Source organism: Crocodylus porosus, unplaced genomic scaffold, assembly GCF_001723895.1.
Source record: "Crocodylus porosus isolate Cpor-Errol unplaced genomic scaffold, CroPor_comp1, whole genome shotgun sequence".
Taxonomy (NCBI): domain Eukaryota; kingdom Metazoa; phylum Chordata; order Crocodylia; family Crocodylidae; genus Crocodylus; species Crocodylus porosus.
Window position 1 is genome coordinate 17,515,094 of NW_017728911.1, and position 21,653 is coordinate 17,536,746.

At 43.0% G+C, this 21,653-nt stretch overlaps 1 protein-coding gene across 5 annotated transcripts in view; it reads left to right on the forward strand.

The window, feature by feature from the left end:
* Nucleotides 1-21,653, forward strand: part of CCPG1 (cell cycle progression 1) — a 44,057-nt gene that overhangs the window by 9,079 nt on the left and 13,325 nt on the right. For 4 of the 5 annotated variants that reach the window (XM_019533529.1, XM_019533532.1, XM_019533530.1 and 1 more), the window contains 6 exons: nucleotides 887-957; nucleotides 11,079-11,196; nucleotides 14,482-14,561; nucleotides 14,737-14,944; nucleotides 17,338-17,433; nucleotides 20,284-20,538. In XM_019533529.1, the coding sequence (XP_019389074.1) occupies nucleotides 887-957; nucleotides 11,079-11,196; nucleotides 14,482-14,561; nucleotides 14,737-14,944; nucleotides 17,338-17,433; nucleotides 20,284-20,538 (828 nt within the window). The remainder of the gene's footprint in view (nucleotides 1-886; nucleotides 958-11,078; nucleotides 11,197-14,481; nucleotides 14,562-14,736; nucleotides 14,945-17,337; nucleotides 17,434-20,283; nucleotides 20,539-21,653) is intronic. The other variant, XM_019533533.1, reaches the window with a different exon arrangement.

Consider the following 21,653-nt stretch of genomic DNA (forward strand, 5'->3'; position numbering starts at 1 on the left):
CCATTGTTCTGTCACATCAGGATAATTAGCTCCTGTGCCTTTAAGAGAGTCTCTTTAAGTACAGCCAGCTCTCCTGGACTTCTTTTCTCTTTAGAGTTACCTCCCAAGGGATCCTGCCCACCAGGCCCGCCTGAGTTTGGTAAAGTCTGCTTTCTGAAGTCCAGTGTCCTTAATCTGGTACTCTCCTTCCTTTTTCCCCTTAGTATCTTAAAATCTATCACTTCATGGTCACTGTCACCCTTATTACCTTCTACCTTCATATTCTTAGCCAGTTCTTCCCTGTTTGTGAGCAGTAAATCAAAAAGAGCTTCCACCTTCCCTGGCCTCTCTATCATCTGAATCAGAAAGTTATTCCCAGCACACTCAAGGAACTTGCTGGACTGCTTGTACACTGTGTTTTTCTCCCAGCAGATGTCCTGATAATTAGTGCCCCATGAGAACCAAGTCCTATGATTCGGAAGCTTCTGTCACTTGTTTAAAGGAAGCCTTGTCCACTATTCACTGGATTAACTATTCTTGATAAGATTTCAGCAGGATTTTTGAGCATCTTCCCTAGGTAAAAAAGATGTGTAGCTGAGAGAACCAAATTTATTGCAGAAGTGAAAACGCTGTCCACAGTCTTAATATTAAAAGACCATCATCCTGAGTATTTATTTAATTTCTTAAGAATAATTTTTTTGGTATTGAATACTAAAGAGCAATATGAAGTACAAAGAGCAAATTCGATTTGCTCTTTTTTATTTAAAAAATAGAGCCGTGTAAAGTCTTGTATAAATAGTCTATAACAACAAAGTTTTGAGTTTAATTTGTATACATTTTTATTTGGTTTTAGAAAAGAGCAAAGCTATATTTCTTGCATGCTAACAAAGTTTACCGTTATTTGCAGATACTTTGAAAATGTCTGAAAATTCCAGTGACAGTGATTCATCTTGTGGCTGGACTGTCATCAATCATGAGGTACTGTTTCACAAATAATATTAAAGGATTACTGTTAACTTAAATCATTTTATGTTGCTGTATCTCTCCCTTTCCCTTTTGTTGTTAGTACATTTCTGATTTGGGTGGATCTTTCAGACAGCAACACAGAAGAGAATAACCCTTTTAAAAAAAGGAAAATGTAATTAAACTACAAAAAAATTACAGTTGAACTTGGAGGCTGGTTACAGTATCTTGTGTAGGTTTTAACACTTTTTAAATGGTTAGACTACATATAGGTTTCCTTTTAAGATATTGACAGCATTTGGTCTTTTTTTCCTCCATTCTATCTTTCCACAAAACAGACATTGTGTTTTTTGTTCTGTTGTTGCCAGCATCGTCTCTTTCTCTTCACCACTCTTCCCCCCGTTTTGGGCTCCTTTCTGTCCTCCCAAAAATATTAATGCAGGTGACCAGATGCAGATGTTCTTTCAGGTTATATGCTTTCACCATCATATATTTGAGCATACCTGCTGATCTATTCTCAATCCTGGAGCTTCTCTTTCTCTTTTTCTATGTAGAGTCATGGCAAGAGGTCAGAGATTATTGGTAAAAGCCTCAGATTTCCAAGGGCTTAACCAGCTTTTCCTCTTGCCAGTCAGGCTTCTACACCTTAGCCACTGATGGCATTCAAGGGTGAGTGCTAGTGCATCAGGGGTCTAAGTGTTTTGTCTGACTCTGATCAGAGTGTGTACAGATGTGGCGATAGAAACTCCACTGGTTTCTGGTACTTTTGCAATACCCCTCCCATTCTTGCCACTTCTGGAAGACACCTTTTGAAAAGCAGAAGGAAAGTAGTATAAAAGGGAATAAGAACTGTGCTACAAGGTCAGTGAGTCCTTCAGAGAATGGACTATGAGAAGAGAGTTGCATAGATCAGTGCAACAGCATAAACAGATTAAATGGAATATGTCCCAGGAAAGATTTATCTTAGCTGCTCCACTCTCTGTTGTACTAGATAGCAGTCCTGAATAATAAAGTGTACCCGAGCTCAGATTTATTCTAACCACAGTGTTGAAATAGACCAATAAAAATTAAAATAAAAAAATGTATAATTTTAAAATGAAATAAGATATGGATAGAGGAGAAATATATCACACTTTCTTCATATTCATTCATGGCTCAAAATTCTGTTTCTTCCCACCGAGAAACTAGAGAAAATGTACCAGCTGTGGAGCTGCAGTACTTGTACTAGCTCTGTAAAAGCTAACGGGGGAGCTTTGTCTTGAATATAAACCTCAAGGAGGCACTTCCATTCTTTTTCATTTCACAACAAGTTTTTTTCCTCTGTGTTCATTATTGTTTTCAGTACAAGGCTATTTTCCCCACTTAAGACCTTGCATGCCTCTCCCCTGTTTTTTTATGAGAGGGATTCTGGCTGATAGGCTTGACGTGAAATCAGCATAAGCTTTTGGTTTACTTTTCCCTACCTGTGGCACTGATTTGTGTTGAGAAGAAAAGCTATAGAAAGGTAGGAGGAGAAATCTGCTCTAGTTAAATTTGGCTATAAAAATCTCCCTCTAGCTTTGGCGTCCCTCAAACTACAGGCAGACCAGTAGTGTTCCACCAAGGTTTGCCTAGAAATTGCCTTGGGTAATAGCAAAAAGGATGTAAGATTGAAGAATGGAGTGGCAGGCCAAGTTTCCCTAATCTGACATGATGCAGGAACCCAAACTTTTCTCTTGGGAGGTGATAGATTCTCCTTGCCTCTGGCAGGACCAAAGGAAGGTGTGGGTTCTCCAACAAGTGAAAAGTTTTATACATCAAATACCTTTGATTTCAACTTGGAGAGGAAATGTGGGGACAATTGCCAGATTTTTATTAGTACTGTGGGGTGATTCATGATTTTCTGGTATAAAGTGCTGAAAGAGCCTTCCTAAAAGCATAGTATATTTCTCAGTAGAAGCAACACTTTTAGAGAAAAAGAAAACAGTAAATAATCTACAAATCTATCTGTCTTACCTAAATACTTACTTCAGTCTGATGGTAAATCTCCAGTGAATTCCTCTGTATCTTTTTGTTTTTCTGAATTACTACTGCTTGTCTCTTGAAGATGATTCTTGTCCTGTGCTTGGCAGGTCAAACCAGCGCTGAAAGCCAGTGTCCCCAGAGCAGAAGTTCTGGCATTGTGTCTTGTGTCAGGTGCTAAACGGCTATGTAGAAGTATTTCTTCTTTCCTGCTTGTATGCCAGACAGCCCTCCATTGACTTAACTCACTATATTAATACAGTAAACATCAATATCCAGGTCAATGTACTACATTCCTAAATTACTGTAGGACGGTTACAAATCCTTCATAATCCCAAACCTAGGACTATTGCATAGGCTGGTTAAGACAAATGTTGATGGCTGCTGTGTGCTTGGGAATGAAGTGTGATCAAGATATCAGGATTTGGACTGGCCATGCATCAATTCTGTGGGAGTCAAGCTGGATCTTAGTAAGCAGCTATGCTGGGTTTTCACTAAGGGCAAATATTGTTGGAACTCAAGCAAATACAATTACAGAGGTAAAATGGCCCCTAGGGGGACAGGGAGGTGCTAACCTGAGGTGAGAGGATACCTTTTTAAATGGAAGTGGGGAAGAGTGCCTGTCAGTCTAGGCATATAACCAGTAGATGCTTCCACTTACTGATGAAGGAAATGCTTTGTCTGCATTTGAGCTCAAGTTGCTGTAAGTTTACCCTGTTAAGGCAGAGTAGTACGGTATGGAAAAATGTTTAGCTGGACTAAAGACGACATATGAAGGGAAACTTCATAAGCCATAGAAAATTTACACTGCATAGTGAAAGGTCTGTAGGTTTCAGAACATTTCAGACTAGCAGATCTGTGATCCTCTGTTTTTGTTGCAACAAGAGCTGGAAAGAAAGGGGGAAACACAAAGCTGGGATTAACTAAGTTAAATCAGTGGGAAAGATGAAGGATGGTTTCCAGTGAATTGCATTTTCATTACTGAAGTACTAATAGGAAAGGAAGTATTAGCAATTATGAAATACAAAGTTTCAAAGAAGACAGCCATATAAATGGATAGCCCCTTCCTGTGGGCAAGAGTCCTGGAACTGTTAAGGAGTGGCAGGAATTTCACCTCCCTTCTAGCCCTTCCCCCATCCACTTTGCTGATCAGTAGAGCAGGTGGAGTGGGGTAGGCACATGGTAGGGTGAGGATTAGAGTAAGAATTCTTGCCGCTGTTGCAAGAGCCCTGGCAAGAGCTGGCCGTCTGACAGCACTGCTGGGGGTGGCAGAGAGGAGAGCTGCCAGCTGGTCACTGATAGTTTGTTTCCTTCCCTGGCAGGGGAGAGGTAGGCTGTCAATGACTGGGCTTCTCTAATGGTGGAGAGACTCAATGAACAGCTCTTTATTGTCCCCAAGATGGAGAGCTTACCTTTTAAGGTGACTTTGTACTTCTCCAGGAAGGGGGCTGAAACACCCATGTGCCCCTCTTCTTGCCATGTTTTCCAGTGCTGTAGATTTCCCTGAAAATGGCTGAAATTGAGAGTCTGTCCATAGCTTGTGTTACTTAATGTTACAGCGTAGTTAAACTATGCAGTGGGAATGCTGTTCACAGGTTCATTCCCTTTTATTTAAAGGAAAGTAGATGCCTTCTAGGAGTGCTTCTTTGTAAGAAGGCAGTTGCTATTGGCTTGTATCATCATAGTGCTTGTTGACATAAGTGATAACAAAACAAAGAAGTGGTATGTATTTTCATTCAGGTTTTAATAAATGATTTTTGTTTCTAGTTGTGGCATATTTTTAGAAACTATTGAGATGAAAACATGTAGTCAGTAGAAAGGATAAAAACCACAAAGTGGTTTCACTTAATTGTGAAACTATCTTAAATATGCAAATAACCTAATAACTTTATAACTGAAGACTAATTCTTTATTGAAAAATATTTTAGTGTGAACTATTTGGGGTTTCTGATATTCCTGAAGTTTCTGGTTGATATAAGCACCCTCTTTAAAAACAAAATAAAACCTGTTTTCTTAGCTGGTGGAGTGGGGCAGAGGGGAAACTGATCTTTTGCTGTAATCTCACACCTGTTGCTGCAGAAGTAGTGAACTCTGTTTACAGAAACAGTTGGAGTTGGTCTTGATCCAAGGTGAGTTAGTATTTTTCCCTTGGTCACTGTGGTTAAATATTTTTCTAACAAGCTTGCATGTATTTCCTCCTGGACTTTTTCAGGAATGTTGCTTTATGAATATTCATTATCCAAGCAATATTATTAGTCATTGCAGTGTTGGCAACTGTGTCGCTAAGGTTCTGTGCTCTGCAGATTCCTGGTTCTGTACATTTTATCATTTATTTTACATTTATTTTACATTCTGTCTCAGTTTAGTTTTGACGCTGTCCCAGACTTGTTAATTTAGGATAGGGTATAAAAGCTATACTGTAGTCTAGTACAATTACTTCTGTATTATATATTTTTTGTTACGCTGGTGTCAGGAATGTCTTTTGCTTTCTCAGTGACGCTCCTGTTGGCACCCAGGCAGCAAGGAGGAGGAAGCAGCCTGAATTTAATTCAGAGTAGTGAGGAACTGCAATTATAAGAGAGGCAGGAATAGATGCAGGAACAAGAAGGCTCAAGAATATTGGAATAGCTATAATATAGAAAAGAAGGGCAAGGAATGTTGGTGGGGAATATAGGCAGTAATGGATGGATGCAAGGACTTTAGCCCCCTGTAGCCGCCCCTCCCAGTGCCGCCACCTGCCTGTAGAGGCGCAGCATGGCACGGCACTCTTGGCTTGAGCTGGCCCAGCCCTGTGCATGTGCGCAACTGCATGGACGCATCTGGGCAGCAACTCCCTGCCAGTCAGTGCAATAGATGCTGGTGGGGAGCAAGATGCAGCCGTGGACAGGTTGTATGTGTGGGGGGGAGCTGCCTCATAGTGATTGAGAGTGGGGGGTCTTGTTGGGGGAGCGTGTGTCTGTGTGCATGTATGAGCATCTCTGCATGTGCTGCTGTGTGTGCGCGTGTATGTCTGTGCATCTGTTTGTGTGTGTGTGCGTGTATCTGTTTGTTGCAGGGAGAGTGTGTTTGTGTCTGTAACAGGCTGGCCTTTCAGGGCTGGGTCTCAGTGCTGGCCACCCACCTGTTCTAGGCTAAACCCCTACCACACTCGCCTGCCATACCTTGATGAAACTAATAGGAATGTTATTTCTAAAGTGGGAAGTTGCCCACCGTTCAACCTCTTGATAACAAGGGCCTAAGTACATGCTCTGACCTCTCCTTACAAGTGTCCCATGCCTTGCAGCTGTTTCTAGGTCACATCCAGTTAGCCCCTATGATTATATGCATTTCCCCAAGTCAGTAGTTCTGCCTTTCACCAGGGCTACTCATCTTTACCATTCTCAACTGGGCTGCTTCACTCGCCTGGCTACTCACTGGGCTGCTGGAGTCTTTCACCCTGTGGGGCTCAGGTGGCTGCTGCCATGCCTGATTCTACTATACTGGGCTCAGGTGTCCCCCTCTGGACTTGCCTGGCCCAGGTCTCATCCCTTTTTAGCAACCCACCCATAGGTAGGGGCTGGGTTTTTCAGGCACCCCTCCTCACCTTTTACCAGGGTAGTAACTGGCCTGGCATTTCTGGGGGACTGTTCCACCACAGACAACCCCACCAGACCACCCTTCCCTGGCAGGGTGCAGTTTTAGGTCTTACCCAGGATCAGGAGCCTCCAAACCATCTCCATAGCTCCTACCTTTATCTCCAAGATGTTCCAGGAGTAGCTCAGCCTGATGTTGCCTCCTGATTTGCTCAGCACAGACTGCGGCCTCTCTTTCTGAGGGCCTGGGTTAAAATGGAGGCTGCTCCACCCCCTCAGCCAATTCCAGGGTCCTTCTAGGGTCATGTACCAGCCTTGATGAGGCTAGCATCCACCTGCCGGCTGCTCTGCTGTCAACTAGACCCTTAAAGTGGCAGGCACGGTAGGTGCCCTGTCACAGTGTCCAGGTGCAGAGAGTGAGTGAGTGCGTGCCCATCTGCATCTGTGTGTGTGTGCTTGTGTTCATGGCAGGGAGAGTGTGTTTGTGTCTGTGTGTCTGTGTGTCCGTGTGCAGAGCGTGAGTGAGAGTAGAGTGGCCATTTGTCTGTGAATGCGTGCGTAGGCCTGTGTGTGTGTGTGTGTGTGTGTGTGTGTTTGGCCATAGCGGGAGGGGCAGGTTGGGGAGCAGGGAGAAGAGTGGGCCATGTGCCCCACCCCAGCCCGCCAGGGTGCCTTCAGCCTCCCCTGCCAGCACCAGGTGGGGAAGCCCCTGCTCTCCCCCACCATGTAGCCCAGCTCCCATGGGTGGAGGGGGCCTCCAATTTTGTGCTTGCCCAGGGCCCCAGTACAATTTAATCCAACACAGGAAGAAATGGGAAGATCATGGGGTAAGAAGGTAAGATGACAGGAGGAGGCTTGGGATAGAGATAAGATGGGTCAAAGGCTGGTAACCACTGGGATACACTCCCTTAGACAATCTTGATTTGCACATATATCCCAAAACTTGGTTCCTTTGGTGGCACCAAATAACTCCATTAGCGGCAAGTCTGTATAGTCTAGTCAAGTAGTTCAGCCTTGTATGCCTGTGGTACAAGATGGTACTGTGGATTGCCAAACCACGCTAATGACCTCCATGAACAACGCGTGCCCCCAGAGGCTGGGGGGGATGGTGACCTCCCACAGATGGTGGTGGTGGCAGCAGGGGCATGGTGGCGATGAGCAGGGAGCTTCTGCAGATGGCTGCTACGATGTTGGTGGCAAGGGGTGGGGGATGGCAAGCGACAACCACCTGCAGGTGCTGCCAGCAGCGTTTCTTTCAGGGGGGCACTGCCAATCTCAGGAGGTTGGGCACCCCCTCCGCATTGCCAATGATGACCCCATAGAAAGGCGTTATGTTTTCAACATAATGAATGTTTTGCTGTTTGTTCTTTTGGAATTTTTTTAAGCAAAGATAATTAAACTAAAAAATGAACTGCTAAAAGAATACTAAGCTTTCAAAGTGAGGCATTCAAAAGGTAGGGCATTCCAAAATACTGGTTATCCATACAACCTTAATATGGTTCCCTTGTGCATACGCAGTGTGATGCACTGTTTAATTACATGAATACATGCTTTTTTCCACAGAACCCAGGTACCCCTCCTCTGCATTCCACTGACAGGCACATGGGAGGTGGTGTTCCTCCTTTGTTTCTGTAGCTGGTACCACAGTGCCTCTGACAAGAAGAGCTGTTGCAGGAAAATGTCTGTTGAGCCTCTGTTGCCTGGGCTTGAACACGCATAGAACAGACTCTTGAGAGAATTTAGATTCCAAAATAACAGTTTTTAAATGGGTGCAAATGTGGGTTTTTGAGAGAGATTATAATTTATGAAATTAGGCCAATTTTTACATAAATACCAAACAACACATTCTTAATATCTGGGTGACCTCCTGACAAATTTAAATTTCTGTTCCAAAGCACAAAGATTCAAGAGTGAAACAGTTGTTTGCTTTTTTGTACAACGTGTTTTGTTGTAACATCAAGTTAATACACTTTTTTCTTAAAAATAGCTGGACCATTTTAGTGCAACTCTTCTCTGCCTCTCTCCAGCTCTAAAAAGAAAAATATTCTTATGCGGGCACCAAGCACAGAAAATTTCAGACAGATGCTAAAATTTGGTAAACTTTTATAAACAGCTGAAAACAAGGTCTTGTCTTGGAAAGTTTTTAGGTTCAAATATAGTTGGCGGTTCTAATTCTGCTTCTAGATCAGGGGTGTCTAACTTATGCCCTGTAAGCCAAATCCAGCCTGTGGAGCCACATCATCTGGCTCATGGGTTGCTGGACTGACCCCATGTGCTGGCAGGCAGTGTGTGGGCTAGATCAGTGCTTCTCAAAGTATCCAATGTGGCGGACCAGCAATTTTTTTTCCAGTGGGCCAGGGACTGGTGCCCAGTTCAGCCCGTGGCAGCAACAGCATGTAACAGCACTACCCAAATGCGTGACCGGCTGTTTCTTTCTCTTTCCTCACCTCGCATGATGTGACGTCACCTGAAGTGTTGGAACATACGAACTGTGGTGCTATGACATATCAGCGTTATGCATCTGAAAATATCTTTCCTTGCAAATTGCTGTGGACTGGCGAATATATTTCTTTCTTTCTTGGCAACTCGCTGCGGACCGGTGACTGGTGGCTCGCAGACGGGCACCAGTCCACGGACCACCGCTTTGAGAAGCGCTGGCTAGACCTCGTGCCACACATGCTACAGCAACACATGGGGTTTGGTTCAGGGCAGGTACTGCATGCGGTGCCCTACCGGACTGGCCCAATGTGTTGGTTTGAGGGCCAGTCCTCACTGGGCTGTGGTGTAACCAGCATGAGGACGCCACATGCAGTGCACATCCTGGACTGATTTCCTGTGCTGTGTATAGCGCACACAGCCAGTCAGGCCCCACATGCTGCATGTAGCATGTGCCAGCCAAAGGGTATGCTGTGCACATGGTACATGGGACTTGCATGGGGTGTGCACTACCTGCAGCACATGGGCTAGATCTGGTGTTGAATGTGGCACAGGGAGATTGGGATGTAGACTGTTTGGAGCACCCAAAACCCACCCCCTGTGCTGCCTGGGGAACACCAGATCAAATGGAAGTAATTTTACATCATGTAAGCAGCACTCTGTACATGACCTGCACTGGGCTCTTTGTGCATGTGCATGCATGAGAAGAGAGAGACTGGACCACCTGCTTGTCAGTATCTGATGGACAGAATTGAAATAAGGATCTATAAATTTATATTGAGAAGGTTCTGTCTCAGATGGCATATTTCTACATAAGAAACAGACCATTCCTTAAGGGGAACATACTGTTTTACACTTTTTTTATTGTGATCTAGATCCATCGTTAAGCGTGGTGAGACTTTAATAGATTATGCTTTGTAAATCTGTTGAATTATTAGTGTCACTTGTTGCTTTCCATCTACAATAGCGTTGGTTTCATTATATACTTTTTAATCCTTTCCTGCCCATGGCAGGGGGTCGAACTTGATGATCTGGGTGCTGCACTTCAGGAGGGATGTGGACAATATGGAGAGGGCCCAGAGGAGGGCCACCCTCATGATCGGGGTCAGCAGGGCAGGTCCTATGAGGAGAGGCTACGGGACCTGAACCTGTTCAGCCTTCACAAGAGAAGGCTGAGGAGGGATCCAGTGGCCTGTTACAAACTAGTCAGAGGGGACCAGCAGGCACTGGGGGAGTCCCTGTTCACCCGAGCACTGCCAGGAGTGACCAGGAAAGGCCCTATAAGGACAGACTACGGGACCTGAACCTGTTCAGCCTCCACAAGAGAAGGCTGAGGAGGGATCCAGTGGCCTGTTACAAACTAGTCAGAGGGGACCAGCAGGCATTGGGGGAGTCCCTGTTCCCCTGAGCACTACCAGAAATGACAAGAAATAACGGTCACAAGCTGGCAGAAGGTAGATTTAGGCTAGATATCAGGAGGCGCCACTTCACTGTCAGGGCGGCTAGAATCTGGGACCAGCTTCCAAGAGAAGTGGTGCTGGCTCCTACCCTGGGGAGTTTTAAAAGGAGGCTGGATGAACACCTTGCCAGGGTCGTTTGACCCCAGTACTCTTTCCTGCCATGGCAGGGGGTCGGACTTGATGACCTGCTCGGGTCCCTTCCGATCCTACCAACTATGAAACTATGTGAAAGTATCACTATCTATAGCTTAACCTCATGTTGAGCTGATTTTAATGATGTTCGCAGGTATGGAACCATATCTTTGACTGTCCAACATCATCTTTTTTAGGACAAGGGATTTTTAGATGCCTAAACTGGCAAAGGCAAGATATTTGATCTCTAAAATCTACATGTTCAGCCAAACAAAACATCATATACTATAACTGACTCCAAACAAGTTTTGTAATTTAAGTGACAAGCCTAAGTATTAATTCAGTTATGTGTGCATCATGGTTTGTCTTTTCAAAATATCCCCTACCTTCTTAGTGTAATTTTTTAATTTAGAGCTTTTCAGTTTGGGGGAGTCATTTTTGTTGATTACTGTTTTTATTGTATTTTATTGTTATTCTTTCATAGTGCCTTAGTATTAAAATAACTTTTTATATAAGCAAATCTATTTTTCTTCAGGGTTCTGACATAGAAACAGTGGTTTCTGAAAATGGTGGAACAACTAGTAACCATGAGTTTGCTTCAGAAGAATATATTACTTTGCAAGAAGAGGAGGAGCAACCGTTAGATTCAAGCAGTAAGATATTAAAACCAGAGCCATTTTATAAAATATGTGGATATTCTGTTATAGCAACTAAACCAATAACATTACCAATATTTGTTTCTCTGAATGATATTTTAAAATTTGTTAAGTACTTTTCACAAATTGTTTTTGATCAAGGTGGGAATTTATATTACAATATTCTTTAGTATCAACAAAGATTAGGGGACAGTTAAGTCCCTACCAGAGGAGCCTATATTGTAAATATATAATATATCGATAATGTAAATATATAATATATGCATATATGGCTAAAGGCCATGCAGCCAGTTGTTTGTTGGCAGTGGGGAACAGGACCTGGACTTCTTGAATCCCAGTTTAGTGCTTTTATCAGCTGAACCACACTGTCTCTTCCAGGTTATGGAACTGGTCTTCAAAAATATGAATGCTCATGTATAAATACCCAGTGTAACTCATTTCCTGAATTCATGTGTATGTCAGGATTTCTGCATGTACAGTGTTCAAACTGAACTTATATACACATACTTGCACATCTGTATTGGGTGTATGAAAATGTGCGTGCATACTATTTCCTCATTTATAAAATTTCATGCCACTTGAGGTAAATTTTATGAAGTGATCTTATGAAGTGGAGTGAAATCATTGCAGAAAGATACTTCAGTGTTTTTAACAAGTGGTAAAATATATTATCAGGTATTGTATGATCATAGAATTTTTAATTTACTTTCTTGGAAATCTGATACTGTAAAAGACTTAATCTCTCTGTCTGTCCATAATGCTTTATTCATGCTCCGACTGGCAGACAAAAAGCCAATCAGAGTGTGAAGAAGTGTTTGGACAGGGGGTGGCGTGCTGCCACAGTGGTGGGGACACAGGGGACATAGTGGTGGGGGAGGGTGGCAAGGCCACTGGAGCTGACCTCACCCTCCCCACATGCACTTTGCTTCTTGGAGGTGATTGCAGTGGTGGCACAGGGGCAGAGTGGGGTCAGGACGCCGCGGGGGGGGGCGAGGCCTCTCCCCTTCAATTGTCACTGCCTGCAGAGCAGTGTGGGGAGGGGAGGAGTGGGCCTGGGGCCTGATGCGAGGAGAGGGGGAAGCGAGCCCTAGTGGGGGGAGAAGCCGGCCCACCATGGGTGTGGGGGTGAGCAGTGGGCCTAGGTCGATGCGGCAGCAGTTGGGGGAGGGGAGGAGAAGGCCTCCTCTCTCCCTCGGGCCTGGGCCCACTCCTCCCCCACCCCCTCTCCCCTGTGTCAACCTGGAGCCTGCTCCTCTTGTGCCCCCTGCCACTGCCAGGTTTGCCTGGACCTGTGCGCCCCCTCCCCCTGCACCCCAGGGTGGCCTGGTTTCTCCTTACCCCTGTGCCCAGTCCTCCACTGCATCAGGCCTGGGCCCGCTCATCCACTGCCCCCACTGCTGTGGCAGGGAGTGGGGGGAGTGGGCCTGGACCCCGAGCAGCGGGAGGGAAGGGGGCAGTGGGCTTGGAGGGGTGGTGGCAGCACCGGGCTTCATCCCTGCCTGCTTTCCCTCCCTGTCATTCTTGATGGGCGAGAGGCTAGTCTAATATATAATTTCCATTATTTAAAAAAGGGTTAAGTCCCCTATCATTTGGTAATTACTTTGAAAAGTCCTTTAATTATCCAGATTTACTAATGCCTACCATAGTGTCTTGACAACCACTGCTATGTTGTTTAATTAAATCTTGCTGTATCTTTTGGACGTAGATTACAGCTAGAAGGAGTGTCTGAACAATAACTTCCTCAAACCATCTTATTGTAGTGACAAAGTACTTGGTCTCTGATATGTGTTAGAAAAGGGGTGGGCGCAAAACACAGCCTACAGATGGCATTCGGCCTGGCAGGCACTTTCATCTGGCCTCTGGCACCGCCCCCAACGAATTGTGCCCCACTCAGCCCTTCACTGCCTCCCCCCTGCAAAGCTGAGATTGAGGTTCCCATGTGTACACCCCCCAACGCACCCTATTGCGTCTCACTCCCAGCCTCTCGGGTGGAAGGGCCCTGCTCAGCCAGCAGCAGCTTCTGGGTGGAGCTCCTGCTGCAGCCACCCCATGGGAACCTGCTTGCCTTCCTCCTGGAAGTCCAGCTCGCTTGGGACAGCAAGTAGGGAAGTGACGGGGCTAGGCGTGGGGGTAAGTTGCAGCTGGGTGGAAGCGTGGAGCCTATGCCCAGGGCGGTGGCAGAAGCATGGAGCTCAGCTTGGCTGGGTGTGGGTGGTGGGGTGTAGGGACCCCCCACACATTCCCCCCATGGTGTGCAGCCCCCACTGCCTGGCAGCAGTGGGGAGATCAAGGTGCTTGTTCCTGGTGCAGGTGCCCAGTGGGACATGGCTCTGGCCAGCACTGCATGCGGGGCGGGGAGCATAGCCTGCCCGGCTGTCTCTGTCACTGGCGTGCCTGCAGGTCCCACACTTGCAGTGAGGGAAGCTCTATGCTGGAGCCTGCTGCCTTCCCCTCCCCTTGCTGCGCAGATCCCTGCATTCCTCTGGGACTGGAGGAAGCCCCACCCCTGCTTCCCCACAGAGTCCAGCTCAGGGCTTCCCTGCTGTGCATATGGGAGCTGCAGGTGCACGGCACGGAGTCCTGTGATACACATCCATACCCTGTCCCTGCAACCCCCATTGACATATACATATGCCCCAACATATGCTATGCACTCAACCCCCACACGCACTCCCACACTCCACCATACACACAGACAGACACACCCATCTCTCCACCCCAGCCACACCCCACCATACATAAACAATATAAAAGTGTGACTTCATTTTTAAGTTCTTATGCAATCCCTTTTATATTCGGTACACAATCACAAGTTATGACATATTTTTTGTAATAAAATGAAACTATATTATAGTAGGATTTTGATTTCTATTGTATGATTTGCTTTTTTTGGTTCTAAGATGGCAACCCCCTCTCCCAAAGGAGTATTGTGGGGGAAGGAAGCAGCAAGGGGAGGGACTTCCAGTGGCAAAGGTCAGAGGTTAGGGGGCAAAACTTCTGGTCCCAATGTGGCGACCAGGGGGCGGAGCAACGGTCAAGGGGCGAAACGTCCTATGCGGCCCCTGACAGTTGTTAAGCAGCCCTCCACCTAAAATAATTGCACACCCTTATGTTAGAGGAATATTAAATAATGAAGTTAAATATGCTTGCTGAAAGTGTTTTCAGTTATGATTTGGCTTTAGGAATTGTTTGTGTATGTACACATTGGTATCACATTGGCACTAAATAAAAGTGAAGTCATTGTGTTTAATCCTGCCCTGATAAATTTTGTTTGTACTGTAGCAGAAGGCAACAAAGATGGTGGGTCATCGATGGTAGAAACTCCTCTGTCTGCCTTGGAGGAGACCAAAGCAGGTCTTGAGGTAAAGTTCTTATATTGTACATTTCAGAGGCTCCTAAAAACTCAATTTGACAATAGCAAACAATATTATTAAGGCACACAACATATATTAGTTTCAGTCTTTTTGCTTGCAAAACATTAAGAATTCTTAGCATTTAAAATGCTCTCTGTTTGGTATGTCTGTTTTGATCTTTTAGGCAAAGAAAGAAAGCTTGCCTGATGATGTTTCCTGTATTGGGGCTAATAGTGATGATTCTGATATTGTTACCCTTGAAACACCTAAAGCTGAAGAAGTTCACACCCAAGAAGAAGCTGTGGTTGATGATGAGGAAGCTCAGAGTTCAGAAGATTTTAACATGGGTTCTTCCTCTAGCAGTCAGTACGCATTCTGTCAGCCAGAAACGGGTAAGAGCAGCTACACTGTAAAGAAACTATGTACCAAGAGCAATACAAAGACTATTTTGTAATATGCCATGGTAACTAGATTATATCAGCTTTGCCCGTTATAAAATAAGTACATCTCTCAAATGGCTGTAGATTTCATACTCTCATTGCCTTGGTTTTGATCTTTTTCTCCTAGCTGTGGAAGAAATCCTAAGTCTGGTAACTTTCAAAATTGCTAGATTGGAAGCATTATGTGATATGTGATTCTAAATACAGAATATATCACTGTGTTTCAAAGGATTTATGTGTGGGTTTTTTTTCCCCCCCATTTTTGTGCTATAAATTTCTTAGCGGGAAATATATAAGAATGTTTGACATTTTACCAGAGAGAATTCTCTATATATTGCAGCTATCTCAGGAGTTGGTTACAATCCATACATTGATGTTTAGGGCATTAAAGACTACTGTATTTACTTGAATCCAAGACAAGGTGTTTTTCTTCATTCAACATAGGGAATAAAAAACCCCTTGAGCACAAGGCGGGGGTCAGGGACAAGTAGCTGCTGCAGCTCTGACTTTAGTCTCGACCTGGGGTCAAGATCAGAATTGGAGTCACAGCAACTGTCTGCCCACTGGAACTTCTGTTCCCCCACCCTTCCAGCAACTTACTGTTTGACACGACTGACTCTGTTCTAGCCCAGGACACAGAACAAGGGGTATCCCAGGTATCTTCAGCTTGGTTGGGCCACAACCAGCTGTCTTCACTGCTGCATGGCCAGGCCAGGGTTGGAGCTATTCTGTGCTGCAGGCCTAGGCCAGAATGGGTTTGGAGTCCTATTGGACAGTATGTAGACTGGGGTAGAATAGGGGTGGGCAATTATTTTGGGTGGAGGGCCGCTTACTGAGTTTTAGCAAGCCAGCAAGGGCCACATGACAGGCAGCCCAGGGCAGATGAATATTAATTTTCTAGAATTTTTAGTGGCCCTGCAGGCCGGATAGAATGGCTTGGCAGGCTGCATCTGGCCCACAGGCCGCATTTTGCCCACCCCTGGGGTAGAAACAGGAGGGCAGAAGCTGCAGGATAGGACAGAAGCTGCAGGGGCCACTTGTGGAGGCAGAGTCTACAGGAGGGCAGAGATGGCAGGGGACATGCGAAGTGAAGGCATGCAGAAAGGTGCACAGGCACTATGACAGTGGCAGGGGGACAGTTATGGGGGCAAGGGGCAGTGAGGTGCCAGGCTGCCTACCCCCTGCCCCCCTGCTACTGCTTTCCTTGCTGTAACGGTGGTGGGGAGGGAGAGATGAATTTTAAGACAAACCCTCCAGTGATTAGATTCTATACATAGAAAATTATTTTAAAAAGTATAGAGTTTCTATGTATAGAATCTAATTATTTGGGGGCGGGGGTGGAGAGGGTAAAACTCAAAGTCATTTTGGATCTTGGTAAATATGGTAATAACAGTAACATGCTTATAAATGAACTAGCCAATTGACAGTTATGAATGACAGATTTAAAATAACAAGGAGTGTTTACATGGCCTCCCCGCCCCTGCTCACTCTTCGGGGCTGGCCATGTAAACACTCCCTGTGCTGCCTCCTTCTCCAGCCACTGGTGTGGGGTTTCCCTCCCCCTGCCTGCCTCCACCTCCTCCCTTGAGCAACGGTGCTTCACCCCACTCCTCCATTTCTGCTGCCTCCCTCTCCTTGCTGGCTGTTGGGTGTGTGTGCACCCACCTCCACTTCCTCCTCCTCCCCACCTGGGTCCGTGCAGCAAGTTGTTGCCTGCCCTCTCAGTGGTGCATGAGCAGTTGACCAAAAGCATTCCACACAGGCAGACAAAGCCCTTTGTTACGTTAGAATTCAGCATACACTCATTCCCACTATATATAATAATGTAATATCATGTGGAAAAGCTGAAAGTGTGCCTTGGATATAAAAAATATTTTGCAATGTGATATTGAAGAAGAATGTGAAAAATCAGGAAAGTTGTTTTTACATTAGACTTATACATTACTGCTCTTTTCTCTAGTTTCATCTTCTTTCTACCTCCTAGCTTATCCTGCTTCACAGTGTTTTATTTTCCCTTAGCTTTCATTTCCATTCATAATAGGTTATTTTTGCCCTGCTTCCAAATTATACTGCCTTTGTATTAAAATTTAAAGAGGAAGGCTTATCAACAGCTTTATTCTAATGTGGGTGTGTAGAGCATATGTATCTTAGGAGACACTATCTTATGCCTACTAATGTCCTCAGGCATTAGAAATTGTATAATATCAAAATCTGACCCACCCATTGACTATTAACAAAGGTTCTGTTAATTTCTTTCTTTAAATTTTCCAAGTGATTTCAGTTTTGTTTTACTTTTCCTTTATGACTGAGCTCTAAACTCTTCTTTTTGTTTTTATATACAAAAGCAAATTGGTTGGAGAAGCTGAGGAAGAGTCCAGAGTGTTTAAGGGGATGGGGCGATGAACTGAAAAAACTTGTGTCTGGCAGTCTTCCTTTCCAAGGTGTTGTGACTAAATTTGATCAGCTTCTGTGTAAAGCTGACTGCTTGTGTCTAGCATGGATCAATGTTAAAGTACTAGTTAAAGTACTAGTACTGACTTATTCTTATAGTGGTGATGCTCCAAACAAGTGTTCGGAACCACTGTTTAGCGCACATTTGACTGACTTGCTTTTCACTAATTTGGACCATGTGCCTAAAATTGGAATGCATACCAGTTAACTCTTAAAATAATGTATTACTGTTTGTGCTTGACTAGGTAATTGAACGAGTGTTGCTGAATTCCAGATGTGTGTGTATCTGGAGAAAGACTGACTTTAATGTGTTAAGCTCATTTCAGACTGATCTTCAATATAGTGCATTATACTAATACCAGTGATGCACTGTGGAAAGTGTATAGAGCAAGTTTGCATTTATTTTGAAAGCTGTTTATAATTTTATTAGTTGGCATTTTCTTTTGACCAGTGAAAACACATGGCATCCAAATGTGGATTTTTATTTGCCTATCATTGGGTATCTAAATTCTCATAAGGTTTTAGACTTCCTAAATTCAGAGATAGCAGAACAGGGCAAACATTCTCTATGTAGACACCAGTTTTTCATTGGGCAAAAAAATACTTTATGCCACATTTATGCAGTGGAACTGCATCTACACTTGGTTTTCTGCCTAGGTTGAAATGTTGCAGAAAACCTTGCCCCTAACTCTGCTGTATCATCAAGTTTCTAGTTTTGATACTTTTTTGGACCATGCCTTGTCTTGAATTTCTACCCTGTTTCTCTGTGAATGCTAGTGTATAGCAACATATTTAACCCTGACAACTACTATAAGAAGGTATTCTGCCCTAAAAAAACACTTTGTTCCCCCAACCAGTTCATATTTCACATGTGTAAGCTTACCCTGCCAACTGAATTAAACTTGAAATATTAAATGGTTAGCAAAAATAATACTATTTTGTAAAATACTCCCTGTCTTTTATAAGGGTGAGCATATAGAATGTGCATGTCCTCCAATTTCAGGCTCCACTTTCTGAATTCTAGTTCGAGGACTGATTTTCTTTTTCTTACCTGACTGAGACATTTCTGACACTGGCTTTCATCTTTTTGGGTTGTAGGAGTGCATTGCTGCTTGAATGGTCAGTTTTAGAAAGCTTATCTTTAATTGCCAGATGATATTAATTGAATTCAAGGTTTACATCTGATAACCTGTTTAAACGTTTCAGTGTTATTGAAATGCCCATTTATTAAATCAACTTTTAATAAAGGGAGAATTTTTCTTCTTGATCTGATATGTTAAATTTCCATGGCAGGCCAAAAGAGTTTACGTTAATATTCTATGTAGTACTTAGTAATCTAAAATGGGCTTAATTAGCCCTGCTGCATACTTTTGGTAAATGTGAATATTATTTTCAGTTGAGGCATTTTAAAATCTGATGCTTTGCTTTGATTATCGCTAGCATTGCTTGGCTTTCCCATTTGGCCCAATGACATTGTGCATGGTTTGCTTAACTGAATGGTTTTATAACTGTGAAATTGCATAGTAAAGGATAATAGCTCCATTGTTGGACTTGTTTAATTGAATAATTACTATCATCTATATTTTATAGATATTGACAGGATGATTCCTGTAGTATTTAGATCATATTTGAAAGAAGCATAATTGGAGGAGATCTGTTACGTGAGAATTAATACATATGCATCTTATAGCATTGTAGCACATTTTTGCCACGTGCATAAGCATTTATTGCCTTACCAGGAGACTGGCAGTAAAATGCAGATATCCCTGTAGTTCTTTTTCTAGTTAAACGTTGTGACTTAAATTGTGGCTGATCCTAGCTTGATTTACAGAAATTGTTTGATTCCAGAGTGCTAGGGAGGGCTAGATAGAAGGTTTTGTACAAGATACAAGTTCTGTATACCACAGATATATAATGTTCTTTCATCTGCTGTCACTACTCTATAACTACGCAGACACAGTGGTAAAAACAGTCTCTTCATTCCTATGCAGTAGTGCTGAAGTGTTTTTCAGGGAGGTGGGGAAAGATTGTAGTAGAGAGCTATGGTAGCTGTTTAAGGACAATAAAAACATTTCTTCTAAAAAATGATGTAATAGAAAACTATATTTTATTAATAATTACTTAGTAATCATCATTTTTATTATTGTAGACAATGCAAACGTTATCTAGAATTGTTTCTGTAGTTCATTTGAGTATAAAGCGTTGAGTGATACTGCTTAAAAGAATACAGCAAATCATTTCTAGAATATGTTGTTTTTAGGTTTTCATTCCAGCAGCTGCTGTTTCATTAAGTAGTTCATTGTCTTTTTTTATTTATAGATGGATATGGATATGTGTATATACACACACAGGCATATATATGAAACTTGACCGCGCAGGGTTCTTTCATGTTTAACAGTAATCTGCAGTAAAAATGGAAGTAGTATTTCTCACTTCATAACTTTTGTAATTATATCCCATTACTTTATTTTAGAAGATAGAATTATCTTTAGAAAGCAAAACTTTCTCATAATCGGACTTTAACCGCTTAGGAACTATTTGACTGCAAATTGGAACAGAACTTGTTTTCATCCTTGTTTCCTGGATTTGCATACGTTAATAGATTTTTAACCCAGGAAGTATAGTTTTTAGACCAGGCAATATGACATTCTTAAATAAAAACATCTTTTTCTTCTACATGACCATTTATGTAGGATATAACATACAGCGTTCTCTAAATGCAAAATAGCAAAATATACTTCATTAGCTGGGTTTTAAATTAAATCTAGTATAGCCAGAAAACAAAATGGGAGACACGCTTCATAATTGATTTGTTTAAAATTGTTATGTTCACTCTTCAGTCTTTCCCTCTCAGCCTGCTGATGATGAATCAAGTAGTGATGAAACTAGCAGCCAGTCTAGTTCTGCACTGAGAAGACGACGTGCAAAGAAAAGGTTAGCCTCTAGCTCTGAATCGGAGGTGGGGCTATCTAATGAGCAGGAAAATGTACCTCCCAAAGAAGAGAGACAGAAGCGCCAGTTCAGTAGCGGCCTTAATCGATGCATTATACTAGCTTTGGTGATAGCAGTCAGCATGGGATTTGGACACTTTTATGGTAAGTATGTAGCAAATAGATTAATTTACATAATTTTGAGGGATGGTCTGTAAAATGCATATTTGAAATACTAGTGTATTGAGATTTTTCTTGTAATTCAAATTAATTCAACCTGACATGTCAGTAGCTTCATTTTCTAGTATTATTTTTGGTTTAATCAGAAGTACAGGTTGTAATAACAAGTAACTTTTATTTCTTAATGTTTTGTCTAGGGCTTTCTTAACTCATATAATAAAAGCGCATAGGAATGCATCCCATTAATACAATCTTGTGTATACCTATTTTACCCTTAGATATGTTTTATTTCTTGTCTTGTCTTTTAGCTTGTTAATCCTCATAGACTGAAAATATATTGCTCTGTTCATAAATAATAATGTGCAATTACTTCATTCAATAAATACCTATTACTACTAATAATTTTTTTCAGTTTGTTCACCTTTAAATATTTATATACTTTTTGTTCTTGAGCTGTTCTTTCAGTTATACTTATTGTTGCTGATAAGATAAAGGAAGACAATTCTGGCTTTAATATTTGTCTTCTGTTTAAAAGGCATTATGTGAAATATCTCTTGAAAGTGTACCATAATTCTCTATGCACTTTGTGGGCATACTGATAAAATTCAGCATAGCAGCAACTTCTCTTTAGCCTTTTGTAGCACTGTCTGAAGAGTCCGCTACTATTGGAACAACTTAGTGTATCATAACTGAATGATTGTCTCTTGAGAACTGTTCACTTAAAGATACTTGACTGGTGGGCACATATCGCACCCCAAAGCATTTATCAGAGACTTTTTGTTGTCATAGGAATACCTGTAGAGCAGGGTTGGGAAAAATACTAGGGCTTTGTGCAGTTTTGACAGCCATTTCGTTTCAGAGGTGTTTTGGTCTATTTTAGCACCCAAAACACTGAATCCGAATAGAAACGGAAGGCTCCAAAACAAAACTGAAAGCTCTGAAACGTTTTGGAGATGTTTCTGAGAATTTCAGAGCCGGGCTTGCAGGGAAACAAAAACTAAGAGGAAGGAGGAAGAGGGAGGGAAAGACTGCTCTGATATTGATATCTAGCTCCCTGAGCTCTCTGATCATTTCCTCAGCTCTTCCTGGCAGGTGCAGTG